The 18,750-nt window shown below is 37.1% G+C and overlaps 1 protein-coding gene and 1 long non-coding RNA gene across 3 annotated transcripts; one reads left to right on the top strand and one right to left on the bottom strand.

The window, feature by feature from the left end:
* Window positions 1–1,931: 1,931 nt before the first annotated feature.
* Window positions 1,932–7,359, bottom strand: LOC139938989 (enhancer of rudimentary homolog). 2 transcript variants are annotated; one of them, XM_071934699.1, is made up of 5 exons: window positions 7,176–7,359; window positions 6,288–6,372; window positions 5,875–5,995; window positions 4,083–4,187; window positions 1,932–2,325 (listed from the first exon to the last, which is right to left on the bottom strand). In XM_071934699.1, exons 1-4 carry the CDS (start codon window positions 7,176–7,178, stop codon window positions 4,094–4,096), a joined length of 303 nt encoding a protein of 100 aa, XP_071790800.1. In that variant the 5' UTR covers window positions 7,179–7,359; the 3' UTR covers window positions 1,932–2,325; window positions 4,083–4,093. The 2 variants fall into 2 exon arrangements, with proteins under 2 accessions (XP_071790800.1, XP_071790792.1); XM_071934691.1 differs by lacking the exon at window positions 4,083–4,187 and having other exon boundaries at window positions 7,176–7,358.
* Window positions 7,360–11,364: 4,005 nt separating this feature from the next.
* Window positions 11,365–16,145, top strand: LOC139941492 (uncharacterized). The gene is made up of 2 exons (XR_011786604.1): window positions 11,365–11,686; window positions 14,683–16,145. It is a non-coding gene; the product is annotated as an uncharacterized lncRNA (long non-coding RNA).
* The last annotated feature ends 2,605 nt before the right edge of the window (window positions 16,146–18,750 follow it).

Below are 18,750 nucleotides of genomic sequence, written 5' to 3'. Positions count from 1 at the left end.
CCAAGAATTGAGGTGCAACTTTGGTACAATACATTTCCCCCAGTGCAAATTATCAACATGGTACATTAATTTGTCGTCTCCAACTAAATTTTGTTTGTAAATTAAACTTAATTACTAATGTCAATTTACACTATTTATGTACAGTCTGCCTCTTCTTTTACCCTTCTCCATTTTTACAAAAATGATTCCAGGGACAAGTTACAACAAAACAGTTGTTGAGTCCATTTAAAGTTTAAAAAAGGAAATAGTTTATTCAACACCACTACACTAAATACTAACAATGAAATATACAGTAACACAAACTAAGACTGCTATAGCTATACCCCTCCAAAAACACAGACAATTCTACCAAGTAAACTAAGAAAGTCAAAATGTCACTTTGCACACATAGTTAAAGCTGTGTCGTGAATTTTAAAGTCCTTATCTCATATTATTTTCAAAACAGGACACAATGTTTGCAGCAATTAAGTTACTCAGTCTTTTTTACTAGAAAAAAAAACGTTTGACAGTCCAATAGTTACCCATGTCTGGGCATAATGCAATTGTTAAACAGAATCAAATGATCGCCAAAGCTTTACCGATATCCAAAATGACTTACACACTAACTTTGCTTGCATTATCTGATAACTGTAGAAGTATTTGCAAAATGAATGTCTAAGTTTAATTTAAAGGAACACGTTGCCTTGGATCGGTCGAGTTGGTCTTTGAAAAGCGTTTGTAACCGTTTTTTATAAAATGCATATGGGTAGAAAGATGTTGTAAAAGTAGAATACAATGATCCACACAAACATGCCTCGAAATTGCGTGGTTTTCCTTTTACCTCGTCGACTAACACGTCGGCCATTTATGGGGGTCAAAATTTTGACTCCCATAAATGGCCGACCATGTTAGTTCGCACAGTAGAAGGAAAACCACGCAATTTCGAGGCAAACTTGTGTGGATCATTGTATTCTACTTTTAAAACGTCTTTCCAACCATATGCTTTTTATAAAAAACAGTTACAAACGCTTTTTATTGACCAACTCGTCCAATCCAAGGCAACGTGTTCCTTTAAAGCCATTGGACCCTTTCGGTACAAAAAAAAAAAAAGTTCACAGATTTACAAATAATTTACAGGGTTTACAGAAGGTAATGGTGAAAGACTTCTCTTGAAATATTAGTCCATGAAATGCTTTACTTTTTGAGAAAACGGTAAAACAATATAAATTCTCGTTAACGAGAATTATGGATTTGTTATAAACACATGTCATGACACGGCGAAACGCACGAAAACAGGAGCAAGTTTTCCCGTTATTTTCTCCCGACTCCGATGTCCGATTAAGCCTAAATTTCCACAGGATTGTTATTTTATATATAAGTTGTGATACACAAAGTGTGGGACTTGGACAATACTGTTTACCGAAAGTGTATAATGGCTTTAAAAAATTGTCAAAGATTGAAAGTGCAAGCTTTTTTTAATCAAGCAGAACTATTAGATTTACAGCACACACCTGATTCTGTGGGTTGTAATAAAAGACTTGTTCAGTAAATTAAGATTTTAAAAAAAGGACAATAAAAATCCAGCATGATTTTGATCAATAACCAGCTTATAGTTCTCCAAAATGATACAGAGACTGACTACGGATAACAAATAAATTGTTTTTAAATACTGCGGAAAAGTAACATGTAGTTGGCTACCACTGGTTCTACAGAAATAAGACATAGGTTGAAGTGTAAAAAATTATGTACAAAAGTTATCTTACATTACCACAACAAAGACTTCTTAAATCAATGGTTGAGCATCACATCAACTTGGGATACAAAGACTTTGTCAACGTACTTGGCAAACCTTAAGAAAAACAAAATTATCAATAGTCTGGGGGTCTAGGGTCATGACAAATTGAGAATTTTAGCTTTTGAATACAACTCACTTGGGTGATTTACTAGGTTCGTTATTCATTTTAATAAATGCCAAGCTGAAAAAGGTACTAAACATAATAACCTGCTAAGTACAAATAATCCAGGAAGCAGTAATGAATATGATCCATTCAAGGTCTTGAGCAGGTAACTCAATCCCGCTAAGCAAAATATTTCTGAATGCAGTCAGTTTGTATACATGCTTACTGGCATTTTGTGAAACCAATGTTCAATACCAAAGTGAAATGGCCACCAGTTGGTAACGTGGACATATATTGCGGTAAAAATGTCAAACAGGAAGAATTTTGTAGACAGGTAAAGACTACGATCAACGTCTATCTGCTTGCCTGCTCCTTCAGCTGCTTGTAAATCTGTTCCTTAAAAAAGTCTTTGTTGTGCGGACGATACGATGTGGTCTTCCTATCAAATCTGCAATTACAAGAGATGAAACACAATCAATCTTAAGAAAATGAAAACCCTTGAAACATAAAGACTGAAGATGATAGAAAAGGGAACAGGATGGAGACGGGAGAAGGCTGAAGTGAAAGGTTGATTCAAATAAAATAAGCTGTGCAACTCTTTGAAATATAAAACAATATAAATTTGATGTTTGTGTTTTCTTTCCTTTTCCAAGGGTGACTGTTTTGTTTAATGATAAAGTAAACAAAATAACTAGACAGCGAAGCTGCCATGGCGAGCTGCCGATCGCCAGATAGAACCAATGACTGACAGAAAAACCAATCATTTGATCAACTGATGGTCACAGGGGTGGAGACATTGACAAGTATGAAGTTAAGACCATTTAAGGTTTTCATTGTTTCAGCTCATTTAACTGGAACCATTGATGCACTCTTTGAATTTTATCTTTTCATATGTATCTATACGACAGAAGCAATGTATTAGGTTTCAAGTCAGTACATTGTTGCAATAAGAAGTTATGACCATTTAAGGTTTTCATTGTTTCAGCTCATTCAACTGGAACCATTGATGCACTCTTTGAATTTTATCTTTTCATATGTATCTATACGACATAAGCAATATTTGACTTAAGTTCCAAGTCAGTACATCATTGCAATCAGGAGTTATGATCATTTTATGTTTTTCATTGTTTCAGCTCATTCAACTGGAACCAGTGACAGAGAGATTGATTTTTGTTTAAACAAATTATTTCAAAACTTTAAGATTTAAGTTTGAGTTTGTTTCTTTAAAATCCAGATGTCAATGTTTGACTTTGAGCCTGAAAAAAAAACTTTAACATTTTTTGTATTCCAAAAACTAAAAAAAAACAATTATTCCAAAAACTTTAACATTTTCTTATTCCAAAAACTTCAACATTATTGGAAAACATAGCTAAAAACTACAAAAAAATGACTGACAAGTATATATAACAATCTCACTTGGGCTTGTACATACCAAAAACAACTCAACTCAAAGACTGAAACTTAAACCAAAAACTTAAACATTTCCACTGAGTGCGGACGGCCGGACAAAATCGGTATTACATAGGCTCGCATACTGCTAAAGCAGCTCGCCAAAAATGCAGTCTCCATTGTGAATACACTTACTTCTACAATGCCAAATAACTGCAAACATGGCACAATTAAACACTTTTTCATTAAATTATTGCATAAAATCACAACAAATAAACATAAACCAAAGTTGCTTTTCTAGAAGCAGCCTCTTTTTTGGGGGATTTCAAAGAAGTATTAAATTCGGACTCATTAATATTTTAGCTTGAGGCCTTGTGTTCACCAGGAATAAAAACAATATCCACCATCAAGTACAACACCAAAATAAAGGTGCACTAACCAAAGCAAATAGTGGCGCATGGGATAATTAATAAACAAGTACAAACAAAAACATGCAAAACGCATTTTGCACAAAAGTCTCGCATAAAACTAAAACAAATTTACTGAGGACAAAGGGAATGTGCCAACATGATGACTGACAACACAAAAGCTGTTAGATATGGTTGATGGAACAAACAAATTACAGCAAATAAAACAGACTGTGGCCACTAACAAAATGATTTTGAAATGAAAGCCCACAAAAGCTTAAGACTTGTGATTCATATTCATGCATCAAGTGATATTTGGATGAAAAATAATGGGCGTAATGTTTTGATTTGCCATGCCACACACAGTGCGTTATTGAGCAGTTCCCCTTAAGTTGATTCTAACCCTCACCCGTTTCATGATCATTTGAGGGCCTGCCTCCGCAATAGAACATAGATCTTCTCTTTGACCCAGTCTTTGTTGCAAGGAAGATACGTCATTGTCTTCTTATCCAACCTGCCGGAATGGGAACAGCCAAATAGAGAAGTCACTTAAGTGAACACTTATTCCTCGTGGTTCAATACAAGTCACAGTCACATACATGTCCATGTATCAACCACAAAATCAAAGATTTGGGTCTTCATTTTATGAAAGATGTTCTGAAAACGATGCTTTCCCACAAAACAGAAAACAAATTAAAATAGATAAATTTTTATCAATATGCATGGGGGAAAACGAATGCTAAAAAATAATAAATAAATAAAAGGCCCAGTAACATAATGATGCTTCATGCTATGGTTGAATTCAAGAATTATTTTTGAAGTTATTGGTTTGTAGAAAACATTAGTTCATCTGTGAGTAAATTTGGTGTGATAGTCTGTGGAACTTGATGGGTTAATGTGCAATAGGATAAATGACTTGAGAGTAAAAGGAGTTAGCAAAATGCATGAAATGGATTCTGATATGCGGTTATTTTTCAGCAGAATGGCTCTTAATAGTATTTTTATGTAAGGTGTCAATATTTGGTGCGATGTCAATTTATAAAAATTGCTCATCTACAATAAAAGTTTTTATAGTAAATACTAAAATTTTGTATATATGTATATAAAAAAATAAGTGAATGGAAGTTGATTCTGGTTGGCTCTGGTAAATATAGTTTATGGAAATATTCAGAAATAATATAAATATTTTTTTAACAGAAGATGACAGGTCATCATATCAATGACAAATGAGGTTCGCAAAGATAATGTTACAACAATGTTATTATGGATAGCTAATTATGAATGAGTTTGTAAATAAGTTAATTATGTAACAACTGTTAAGAAAGACTCTTGTGTGTGCATCTTGTTTTACAGAAGGAATTTTTTAAAATGATTGCATTTATTTTGACGGGTCGCTTCAGGAGCATTAAAGATTATCCACAACCAAGTTAACAGCCCAACATACCAGCAGTAATAGAAAACAAAAGAATCAATTAATGAGTCAAAGCTTTGCTGGGAGAGGGGGGGGGGGAGGATGTGAAACAGAGGATGGTGGGAACGAGTGTTCAATCCTATATGTGAAGAATAACTTCTAAATATATTAATGACAAGTTAACAGAATAATAGAGGACTTTAAGTCTTGAATCAAAGTAAATCTTAGCTACATGTAGACTGCAGATCCACAGTTACATGTACATGTACATGTATCCCAACATGTTGTCAAGACCATAGCTAGGGGCCTATTGTTTTCTTATTTCCTAATTGCTGTACTTGTAGTAGGAGGTTCATACACAGTATTAAAACTGTAAAAGCAGGTGAGAGATGGGTAGGTCTGAGGTCAGAGGTCGGAGGTGGGGCTATACTCACACTAGAGAGGTGCGTATTTCAAGTCATCAATGAATGAATTGGAATAGACAAGACGATCAATGCCACAGGTGAAAGAGGGTGAATGGTGGGAGTTTGGGCCAGGGGGAGTGGGGCGGCGGGGTTGGCTATACATACTTACACTAGAAAGCTAAAATCTTTCAGGTCATCAATAAATTGAGACAGATGACCCATGTCACATGTGGTGGAGGGTGTGAGGGTGGGGCCCAGGGGAGAGGGAGACTGTAATTACACCACACAGCTAAGATCTTTCAAGTCATCAATGAATTAGACCATAATATTGAAGGGTGCATGGGTGGGAGGTGGGGCCTGGAAGGTTGTGGGGGGGATATACTTACACAAGACAGCTGAGATCCTTCAAATCATCGATGAATTGAAACAGATGACCAATGTCATAGGTGATTGAGGGACTGTTGGGATTACATCTCTTCAGATGCTCTTCATAAATCTTGCAAACTCCTGAAACAAAATTTGATAAATTAAGAGTTTGTTTTTAAAACTTTCATTAAAGGATTTAATTGTTGTATGCTTTACCTCAAACAGGACAAAGCAACGATAGTTATTGGTCAAGAAATTTTTATCAAACACCCTTAACCAAAAGGTGAGGCTGATGCCCTAGAGAAGATTGTTTTGCAAAAGTAATGAAATCAGATTGTTTTTTTTGCGATAACCGTAACCCTTCATCCTCCTGACTGTCGCAGGATTGAGGTTACGATTAACGGGACTACTTATTCAGCTTCTCAGTCCTCACCTTCCATGCAATCTTTCACCGAGTCATAGTCAGAGTAGGTTCTTGTTTCTGCTGGGCCTGGCTGGATAAGGAGAATAGTGTGTGCCTGAAGTGATAAAGAAAGAAAGATTCAATGAATTAATATAAAAGGTAAAACGGTCCCAAAAAACACCAAACTACAACTTTAAGAAAAAAATTGTTTTTCACAACTCGTCCATACCCCAACTTCTATGTTCACACTTTCATCGTGTCATTGTGAGCTAAATCAGTCATATACATGGACCATGCCAACCATTCTGAGTCAACTCAAAGATCTTTGTACTCGGCAAAGCGATGTATACTTAATTTTATAAGAGCTGAGGCAGCTGAGCTGAGCTGCCTGAACCCGAGGATGAGGTACGGAATAAGCCATGATAAGCCATGTTCTAATACTCCTAGAACTATGATGAGGAACGTTCGGCTAACGTCTCCCGTTAGGCATTAATGCCTTGTAATGGAGACGATAGCCTAACGAACCTCAGTCATTAATTATAGTTATGAATATGTTGTGATGGATAACTTTCCGCATGGCGCCACCACTTTTTACCTCATTTTTACAAAAAGGGAAATCTCATTGAGGTAAATTAGATACTATATTATTTCATATCGAATTAAAAAGTGGTGGCGCCATACGGAAACTTTTCCGTACGTTATTTTTTTACGAACTTAATACTAATATTACTTATGTTATTTCCTGCAATGTTGCAATTAAAATCAATCAGTTTCTAAATGAGTTTTTGCCAATGCAGAAAACAAATGAGAAAGCTTTCATTCAGTTTCATTCACTATTCAGTTCAGTTCAGTTTTTAATTGTTGTTTTTGCAAACGAGAATTGAGACAGAGAGCATTAAAATAAATCATCTTAATTACCATCTTGACTTGCCCCAACAGATGAAATCAATTCAGCCTTAGTTCTTTATTTCTTTATTAAGAGCCTCTTCCAAACCACAAAAACTGCTTCCAAAATTTTCACTTCGAGGGTTCTAGATGAGGCGAAGCATGCGATCGAGCGAGAGAGAGTTTGGGACGTGGAAAATGGTTTATTGAACAACGCCACCAACGTTGGGCTTCTTGTAAGTGTATTGATAGTTGACGGCTGTTTCATCGTTACTGAAAAAGGAAAAACAAAAACACTAATAGGCCATGGGCCCAAGCCATTTATTCTGTCAAAATGCTGCAGGGTCAGGGGTGAAGAAGGTTTGAGTTCATAATATCATAGAGAAGGTATTCATAATAAATAATTTACAATGTTCAAGTTCAAAGTTTGGTTTGGTTCCTCAAAAAAGGCGATTTTCTAAGCCCCCTTTGGAGGCAAAATTATTGGAGTTACAACCTTGTTCCCAAATATCACGAAAATGGTGCTATGGGACTTTAGTACACATAAACTCACTACCCATGAGAACGAGTGTGAGATTGTTAGTTTGTTTGTGTAACAACACAGATGTCAGACAGTGCATGCAATGGAGGGAATTAATGCAGTGGGTGTTTGTCGTGTTACAAAAGAAGAATTTGAACCTGTTATTGCATTTAAAGACTTCTTGGGATAAAGTTATTGAATGTGTAAGTACATGGAAAAAGTTAGATGGTTTAGAGAAGAAAGCTGCCATGGAATTGACCTAGAAAAGAAACATTTGTACGGGTAAGACGTACATACATCATGTGTTTATTACATATAGGTCTACCAACGTTTTACTGGAGGCAAATTGGTTATGGGTTTCAGTTGAAGGAAGATGTTATATCTATCCTCTCCAGAAACATTTATATCCAAAACCAACAAGAGAATGGAGAGGTTAGATATTCTTAAGCAAAAAGCAAAAAGTCAGCAATTTGTAGAAAATCTGTCAGACACACATTTTACAGATATTGAGCTAATCGTATTTTTGCGTGGTTTGAACTTCATTCCCAAACGGTCTACCATCCTACGCCATTCGAAACTGCTATTCAGAAAAATGACTGAGACTAAGCGTTTTAATGGCGGGGAAACAAAGGCAGAGCCTAATATAACCCTTCGTCATCAATACGGAATCTTCAATTCAAGTTTTTTTTAACACATACCTAGAATCGTACATTGAAGGTACACTGGAGGAGATGTCCAAAGCAAAAATTAAAAATGTGTGACAAATTGACTAAAGCAGACGTCAAAGTCAAACAAAACAACAATTTCCATAAAACCATTTGACAAAGCCAGGGGTATTTGCATTATCAATAAATCAGACTATATACACGAGGGGACTAGGCAACTATCTGGGCCGCACTATAAGTTGGTTGACGACGATTTAACAAGTGAAATCACAGCTGCGGTCTACCAGGCCGTAACTAATCTGTTAAAAGAATGGATAATATCCAAGGAAATATTCAAGTTTCTCAACCCCCACTGCTGAAGAAGAAAAAGAAACAATTCTCCCGAACAACCCCGAAATAGTGTCCTATATGAGATAATAGAGATGATGTTCTAATCATTTGCAATGGCAACCGAAGCAGGGCGGAGGATTTCATTAGGACGCTCAACCACTTGCATCCAACATTGATATTCATCTTGAAGATATCTGAACAACAAACTACCTTTTTAAACCTCGTCCTTTACAAAGGAGAACGTTTTCAAAAAGAAGGGAAACTGGATACTCGAGTAGCTACACAAGAAGCAGACACATTTCAATATCTTGCTCGAGATTCAGCACACCCTAAATCAGTATTTGGCAGCGTTATTAAGGGTGAACCGACAAGATACAAACGTTATATGTACACACTCAAAAGACTTTGAGGAGAAGGCTAATTTCTTCAAGACCAAACTGTCGGAACTGGCTACAATACGGAGAATTAACCCGCTTCACACTTAAAGTAAACGAAGACCACCGGAACTCAATGTTGGCTGCCTCACCTTATTTAAAACAACAGACTATATCTAATCCCCCACTCGTCTTCATCCTGTCATACTTTGCACAGATCCATCATTGCACTCTAAAACGGTCTCTCTTGGAAGGAAATGCTTATGAATCTCAAAAAACTCTTCCCAGCCCCACCACTTCTGGCCCACGGTTGACATGAACAAATTATACGATCTAGATTGCCAGACCCTATAGAAAAAGACTGGCTCAAGATACTAGCAATACTTGGCTGAATAAACACATAGAGAAACAAGACTCAAGTGAAAGGGGTGAGACATTAACCTAACATATAAACACGAATGTCCATCACCTTTCACTTAGAGTCCAACACATACGGAAGAATGGAAAACTTTCAAATTTCCTGCACACAAGTCTACACAACGTTAATTGACTGGAGACTGTTTGAGCAAACCTGTGTCTTCCCCCCCCCCCTCAACCCCCACCCCCTCCATTAAACTCAACCATCTGCCCCTTCCAAGTCATATAAATGAGGCGTTGTGTAATAACTAATGCCTTGCACAAACATATAACATGCCGGCATTAAATTGTACGTAATAATAATTATGATTTAACACAGATATGACATTTCACACGTTATGAGAAACTACAGCATCTCACTTGGAATGCTTCTAGGCAAACCATACATATGGGAAACTTCATGGAAGATGCATGCTGTTCCTCACCACACCTTTCTCCCCCCCCCCGACCAATTATCCAACGCCCTTCCCTCTCTCCAGTCCAAATGTTTGTTTACAACAAAAATAAGCCTCCAATTGTTTTAGAATAGCCTGTTCCATAAAAGTGCTCTTTGTTTTACAATGATTGCGTCTTAACTATTACAGATATCTGAAACACCGGAGTATGTACCGGTTTTACTTTTTATATTTGTCTTTAGGCCTTTACATACACTAACAAAGTTGTTTGACGCACCTGTGTCTTGTGAAAATTACAAATAGAACTGTCTATGTGGCTTCACTGTCATTCCTACATGTATAATTCAAATTATGATTTCACTCTTCTTTTCCAAACACGTAGATGGCTTAGAGAATAAACTTGCCCTTTAAAATTGTGCTGGGCTAGTCAGGGCGTTAGTTCAGGTTTTCTTTCTTGTCAGCCATGACTTCTATTCGACCTTCCCTTATAATAGCTAAATCATTAAAATGAAAAAACGCCATATTATTAAAATGTTCCATATTTATGCCAGCGGTTCCTTCTAAAAAAGTCTCTGTCAGGGAAGGGGGGGGGGGCACAGACCCTGGAGTAACTTCCATGATCTACATTTACCTGTACATACTGTAAAAAATAATTATGCAATTCACAAAATATTTACCCCTTCATAATATTGCAGGAGACGTGTACATTTGTAATTGTGATGTTTGAAATTTTTGGTGGGCGTGGCTAACCCAGACTAAAGGGGGCACATTATCCACCCCCCCCCCCCATTTCTGGTTTTTCAAAGCATATAAAACTAGTTCATGTATGCCAGTTAGGGAAAACTAATGACTTTATACTCGGCTCAACAAAGTTTCTTCACAGCATGCAAAAGTTGTGCATGTAATGACTGTATTTATAGTAAATTAATGACTTTTTGCTAAAAATGCGCTATTTAACAAAAAAATGGCACCCATTTTGTAAACGGGAACTTTTCATGTTTTGTGAAATCCTTCCAAATCATAATTTCTATGCAACAGGACAACTTTTTGTATAAAGGCTGTTCATTTTAGGGTGTTTCTTACACATTTCTACAAATAAATAGCCGCCATCTTGAGTTTTAGCCGCCATCTTGGATTTCTCGCTTGCGAACCAGTATTTTTTTGAGAACATTGTTTTTTCTTAAAGAGGACACCATTCCCTACATTTTGATGTATAGATCTCCCCTTCACCCCTGGGGCTGCAGCATTCTTCTATTTCTAGAGGACTTTTTGCCCTTCGGCCCATGGCCTATAAACTGACTACAAATTTTCCCTTTACAAAAAAACCCAGCTTAATCAATTTAAAAACTATTTCATACAATGATTCAAACTGTTTGTTCCCTATTTGATAACGAATTTGAAAGGAGGAACCTGTATAATGAAACTTTTCGTAAAATAGTTAAGATTACTGAATTATAGTCTCGCACCTAGAACTACACGACATATTCCATATTCCAGGTTTTCACACTGCTGGGTCAATTGGTGCAAGATATGTGAACAGATTTCCTATGGTACATGTACGAGTAGGATTCTACTCTACTCTACTCACTATATAACTGGTACTCTTCACATCGCTGTGTTAAACCAATGCAAAAATAACTGAGTACCAGCATACACCATACCATACACATACACACATACATAATGTACATTACATGTACATTGTACATTACATGTACATTGTACACTGCATGCTCTTGTCCCTCTCGTCCGCCGTCGTCGCAAGCGTCGTCCACAGCTAGTTTTGACGCGGATTTGGTGATTTATGATGCCGATCCGAAACATTGATGGACATCTTTTCTCGGTAAGAAGTTGATTTTGTGCACGGTGGTCTTAACTGGTCACTCTCAAATTTTTAAATGATCAACATCAATTATTTTATATCAGATACTTAATTAATTAAGACTTCCATTATCAAATAACATGTCATGTTCATCCATGGAGGTGTAATTCTACCTCCATGGTTCATCCTACAATAGTATCCTAGCCCCATATAATAATGAATAGGCTAGTTGGCCTTAGCTTTCGATCCAATCCGGACCTTCTTCAGAGGCATAAAACAAGTACAAACAAATACATATCCATTTATAGAAAAAGAGAGGGGGAAAGGGATTAAGGAAAGGATCCAGATGTTCTGAGAAGAACAGGTGGGAAGTGCGAAAAGACCCATATAATAATAATGATAATAAAATATCAATCAATATACTGTCATACATGCCATAAACATGGCCCAACCCAGTGGATTGTACCGATTTATTGGGCTAGGTCATCCCTTATTCTTATTCTTATTCTTATTCTTTATTTGGCCATTAAACAATAACAATATACAAACAGACAGTATGTAAAATAAATAATATAAAAACAAAAGTAAATACAAAGCAAGACAAACAGTACGGCACAGGAAATTACAAAACAACCCTAATGTGATGGCCAGCCCCCCGATTTCACGAAACTCATCGCAAGTAGCGGCGCATCGTAGGGTTTGCGATGCGTCGCAGACCTAAGACACGTCGCGGCTGCGACGAGTTCCACAATCCATTTCACCAAACACGTCGTAAGCGCGACGAGTCACAATACAAACTATTCTCAATCTTAATAAAAACAACCTTTTGGACGAGGATGAACTGCTAAAGTTATGCGGCTGTTTTATGTTATTTACAGCTTGGTCATGAAACAGTCGTGTATTATAGTTCATTCAAGTAGGCAGTTTCAGTAAAATTAAATGCAGGTGATTTTTTTCTCTGACAAGATGTGGTCTGTTAAGGTGTATTATATGGAGGCAAAATCAATTTAATATTTTGAAATCTATTGTTTGGTTGCAGAGATATAAGGTTTTTAATGAGCGTGGATCGTCCAAAAAACGTACCTGTGTTCAAGTTCAATTTGTTATGTTTTTCTTCATATCGGCCACGGCCAAGTTTAACGCACAGCCTATGGCAAAAGAGGGCGCACTATATGACAAGCTCCCTCTACCAATGGGGAGGTTTGCAGACTGTGCGATGTACATGTACACGTGCGTATTTAGGACAACTTTGCAAGAAATGGTTGAACAAAACCTCTCGGAGGGAGAAGAATATACAAAATCAAATTACACCAAATTTTCACAAGTTAATCTTAAAAGTATGGGAATTAGCACTGACAAAGTTGCATTCAATTTTGATAATTATCTCAGGAAGAAATCTTGATTAAAAAAACGGAAAACGCCGACAAAAATACATGTAGGTTTTCATGGTAAAAGCTATGCGACTAGATGTACCATGTGCGGAGTTTTATTGGCTACACGATGATGTAATCGTTATCTCATTTTGTGTAAACATATGCTCCCTCATCGTAAAAAACCATCTTCGGGCTTCTTCGGCTCTTTCCGAAGATTTCCGAAATCCGTTGTCCACGGGGTTCAAAGGTGACGTCATGCACAAACGAATGGGCGCTACACGCGAGGCCAAGAATCCGGTTTCTGTCGTTGCTCTCTATTTTTTACAATATCTCCAAAACTATTTATCTGATTTCAAAACTTTTTGAAATGTAAGCACGAGGAGAGAATGCTCCTGCCTGCTGTCAAGTCTCATAGTTGTGAGTTGTACAAAATGTGAGTTATGATTTACTACATTTCGTTCTTTTTTTTCGGGGCTGTGTGTGTGTGTGTTTTGGTACACGTGAAATCAACTTGATGAAACTGCCTAATTCAAGATGGCAGACACTCAACCATTTCGGACCAGCGTTTAGGTTTGGGTTGTTTTGGTTGGTTTATACTTATTAATTGGTTGAGTTGTTTAAGTTTGTGTGTACTTTGTTATGCCTGTGTTTGTTTTCTTTTACCCGTCCTTTTTTTTTGGGGGGGGGAAGGTAAATTTCCATTTGTTGTCTAGTGTCTTCCCGATTGGTTCACGGAAGTTACATGTGGTAATTGTTATGTCCTTTCATGCATTTTGTGCGTAAACAAATGAAACATAGCATTCTTACGACGACCCTATGGGTAGTCGTAACTTACAACGTGTTCTTCCCCGTTGTCAAGGAACTTACGATGTATCCAATGCACCATAACTTTGATGAAATGGATTTCATACGCAGCGCAACTTACGACGTGTTGATAGTACTTGCACTTGCGACGCGTCGCAGCGCTTCGTGAAATCAGGGGCAGGATCAACAAAAGTATAATTAAACACTCTGTAGCTCGAACACCTGTTAATCCACTCACATAGGGAGGCAAACTCACTATATTATATACTCTCTTTGGAAAAATAAAAACAATTAAAAGTAAATATAAATAATCTGTATACACAAAGCACAACTTGAAACAACAAAACCAAAAACAAACACCAGAAATTAGACAAGCAAATAAATAAATAAATAACCAAATTGTTAATCAAAACAATGTAAACAAAAAGTAACAATAAGTAAATGAATAAATAGTTGGAAAGGTACATGTAACAAGAAATACAGCAACAAATAAATCAAAATATGGATGGATAAACAAAAAAATAGGTCAATAAATAAACAGACAAATTGATAAAATAACAACGCAAGCAACGAAAAGTTAATCAAACTAACTCCTTTTCCAACATACATACCTTTACATCAATAAAAGGATGATTAAATATGAATAAAGCAATCAAAACAACCGATCAATTAATAAACAAATAATAAATAAACCAGAAATTAGATAAGCAAATAAATATTTAAATTAATAAATAACAAAAATTTTGATATTTTATTTCTGAGTTACATGCACTCATCCGTCTATCTATCCACTCATTCATTCATTCACCCATTTTTTTACTTTATTATATCCAACTGCAGGTATAAATGTAGAAATCAACCTTCAAGCAGTACTGGACTACCATGAAATAATGCAACTACTCCTCCGTCCCACTAGCCTTTTGTCAAGGCCTTCGTGGCTTAGACACTAGTTTGGTAGAGCCGTGATTCGAAGCGCCTGGAAGGGGATATTTGCAGGCTGGTCAAACCTTCCAGTCATTTTGAATGCGGATCTATGAAGCAATGAAGGCTACAGTCCCCCTGGTGGTACACAAGAGTATCAGACCAGTTGTCAGTAAAAGTTCTCATGCACACTGCATAGTCTCTACAGATTTTAAATATTGTGGGACAGAAACCTCATTTCATATTTGGGGAAAACAACAAAAGTATACAAAAATCACATACCCATGTCAAAATGTTACTTTTGACATGAATACTACAAAATACAGTATGTTCAAGTTGCAGTTAATGTTAAAAAATGTTTATTTTGTACTTGTGTAAAACGCGTTTAAAAAACTCAATCATATTATGCGCCTTGAACACCCAGCAGGGTGGATATGTGCGCATTTTAAGTCTTATTATTACTATTATTATTATTTAAAGGCAGTGGACACTATTGGATAATTACTCAAAATAATGATTAGCATAAAACCTTTCTTGAGTAATGGGGAGAGGTTGATAGTATAAAACAAGGTGAGAAACGGCTTCCTCTGATGTGCCTTAGTTTTTGAGAAAAAAAGGTTTGTTATTTTATGCATATGTTGAGATACACCAACTGTGAAGGCTAGTCTTTGACAATTACCAATAGTCTCCACTGCCTTTAAATAATGATAGTCCATTATACTATAATGTATGTTACATGAAACAGTTTCCTAGCTACTACTAGACCATTTTTATATTATTTGGATGTTGATATCAATGACCAAATGTCATGGTTGAAAATAATAATAATAAAGCATGCAAAAACATTCAATGTAACTTTTAAAGGCACTGGACACCTTTGGTAATCAGTCTTCTCACTTGGTGTATGTCAACATAATGCACACAAAACAAACCTGTGAAAATTTTATTCATTCGGTCGTTGAAGTTGCGAGAGTATAATGGAGGATAAAACACCCTTGTTGCTCAAGTTATGTGCTTTTAGATGCAAAATTCTAGCTTGAATTCAATCAAATATTTGAGTGAGAAATTTTTGTTCTTCTCACAAACTACGTTATTTCAGAGGGAGCCATTTCTCACAATGTTATATACTATCAACAGCTCACCTTTACCTGTTACCAAGTTAATTACCAATAGTGTTCAGTGCCTTTAATATGGGAATAAAAGGGTAGCGACAGGTTGTAACGTGTGATCGGCTTGAGCGCATGGCAATGACCCTGCAAGGTTTAAACGGACATTTATCAATGAGTCACTACTTTTTTATTCCGAATCATAAATGCCCTTTTGTTAAAAAACATTACAAAAATACAATTACAGACACTTTGACCGTTTAAAATTTGAGTTTTGAAATAATGTTGTTTAAAATGTTCAACACATTTTCACACAAAAACGGTTTTTGGGATACATAACTTTGAGTGAGCAATGAATGCTCACCCATATTAGGACCTTGGTCAGACAATTTTCTCACAAGAAAAAGGTTTAAGTTCAAAACAATTTTAAGTTGGAAGCACTTTCTATTATTATGACAGATTTCTGTTAAATGCATATACTGTAGCTATATATATTGATGTGACTAGAGCGCTAACACCCCATTATACACGCATTAAAGTTTTGAAGCCGTGTCGGCGCATCAAATGTTCATGTACAAACGAATACAAAAAAGCTTGATATTTTGTACGGCAATTGTACGGCTATTTGCATGATAGTGCATTTGTTATTTTCTATGTATCATCGAACCAAAAGGTGCAGCGAATGTAAACGCACAATCTGCTGATGACATCCAAACTGCAAGCGTCATTTGCGTCATGTTTAAAAGGCATGTATACTATTTTAAGTTTTTGTAGCGCAGACAGACGCTAATGGGCAGTTGCGTACGAAAGGGCACACGCCGAATTAAAAAAAAAAAGTCAATGTGAATTAAAATCTTGTCATAGTCATGCAACACATTAAACATGTCTGTGCCCAGGGTGGCTTCAAAACACAGAGCAAGTAGCGCTATATACATGTAAATGTAGATTATTATTATTATTATTATTATTCAGTATGTATAGCTCTATGGTTAAACGCGACCTTTATATTTGTTTATGTGATTATTTGACATTAATATGTGGAACTCAGTTGTGTAATTGCGATGGATTTTTTTAATAAACCTGTTTTATATTAAATTGAATTAATTTTGTCAACTTTAATTTGCATTGCATTGATTAAGGTTCTTCCTCTTTAATGCTTTATTCTGGCCCTATGCTTTAGCACTGTGTAGGATTCTGGCCCTATGCTTTAGCATTGAGTAGGATTCTGGCCCTATGCTTTAGCATTGAGTAGGATTCTGGCCCTATGCTTTAGCATTGAGTAGGATTCTGGCCCTATGCTTTAGCACTGTGTAGGATTCTGTCCCTATGCTTTAGCACTGTGTAGGATTCTGTCCCTATGCTTTAGCATTGAGTAGGATTCTGGCCCTATGCTTTAGCACTGTGTAGGATTCTGGCCCTATGCTTTAGCACTGAGTAGGATTCTGGCCCTATGCTTTAGCACTGTGTAGGATTCTGTCCCTATGCTTTAGCATTGAGTAGGATTCTGGCCCTATGCTTTAGCACTGTGTAGGATTCTGTCCCTATGCTTTAGCACTGTGTAGGATTCTGTCCCTATGCTTTAGCATTGAGTAGGATTCTGGCCCTATGCTTTAGCACTGTGTAGGATTCTGGCCCTATGCTTTAGCATTGAGTAGGATTCTGGCCCTATGCTTTAGCATTGAGTAGGATTCTGGCCCTATGCTTTAGCACTGTGTAGGATTCTGTCCCTATGCTTTAGCATTGAGTAGGATTCTGGCCCTATGCTTTAGCATTGAGTAGGATTCTGGCCCTATGCTTTAGCACTGTGTAGGATTCTGGCCCTATGCTTTAGCATTGAGTAGGATTCTGGCCCTATGCTTTAGCATTGAGTAGGATTCTGGCCCTATGCTTTAGCACTGTGTAGGATTCTGGCCCTATGCTTTAGCATTGAGTAGGATTCTGGCCCTATGCTTTAGCACTGTGTAGGATTCTGGCCCTATGCTTTAGCATTGAGTAGGATTCTGGCCCTATGCTTTAGCACTGTGTAGGATTCTGGCCCTATGCTTTAGCATTGAGTAGGATTCTGGCCCTATGCTTTAGCACTGTGTAGGATTCTGGCCCTATGCTTTAGCATTGAGTAGGATTCTGGCCCTATGCTTTAGCATTGAGTAGGATTCTGGCCCTATGCTTTAGCATTGAGTAGGATTCTGGCCCTATGCTTTAGCACTGTGTAGGATTCTGGCCCTATGCTTTAGCATTGAGTAGGATTCTGGCCCTATGCTTTAGCACTGTGTAGGATTCTGGCCCTATGCTTTAGCATTGAGTAGGATTCTGGCCCTATGCTTTAGCACTGTGTAGGATTCTGGCCCTATGCTTTAGCACTGAGTAGGATTCTGGCCCTATGCTTTAGCACTGTGTAGGATTCTGTCCCTATGCTTTAGCATTGAGTAGGATTCTGGCCCTATGCTTTAGCACTGTGTAGGATTCTGTCCCTATGCTTTAGCACTGTGTAGGATTCTGTCCCTATGCTTTAGCATTGAGTAGGATTCTGGCCCTATGCTTTAGCACTGTGTAGGATTCTGTCCCTATGCTTTAGCACTGTGTAGGATTCTGTCCCTATGCTTTAGCATTGAGTAGGATTCTGGCCCTATGCTTTAGCACTGTGTAGGATTCTGGCCCTATGCTTTAGCATTGAGTAAAATTCTGGCCCTATGCTTTAGCATTGAGTAGGATTCTGGCCCTATGCTTTAGCACTGTGTAGGATTCTGTCCCTATGCTTTAGCATTGAGTAGGATTCTGGCCCTATGCTTTAGCATTGAGTAGGATTCTGGCCCTATGCTTTAGCACTGTGTAGGATTCTGGCCCTATGCTTTAGCATTGAGTAGGATTCTGGCCCTATGCT

The sequence above is a fragment of the Asterias amurensis genome, chromosome 1 (genome assembly GCF_032118995.1).
Source record: "Asterias amurensis chromosome 1, ASM3211899v1".
NCBI lineage: Eukaryota > Metazoa > Echinodermata > Asteroidea > Forcipulatida > Asteriidae > Asterias > Asterias amurensis.
The sequence above is the reverse complement of the archived record's forward strand: the minus strand, read 5'-3'. Positions and strand labels throughout refer to the sequence as shown.

Coding starts and splice junctions, on each gene's coding strand:
- LOC139938989 (XM_071934699.1), bottom strand. Junction 5,996..6,287: donor GGTGAAAGATTGCATGGAAG/GTGAGGACTGAG, acceptor ATTTTGTTTCAG/GAGTTTGCAAGATTTATGAA. Junction 4,188..5,874: donor AAGGATCTCAGCTGTCTTGT/GTAAGTATATCC, acceptor CCATTCCGGCAG/GTTGGATAAGAAGACAATGA.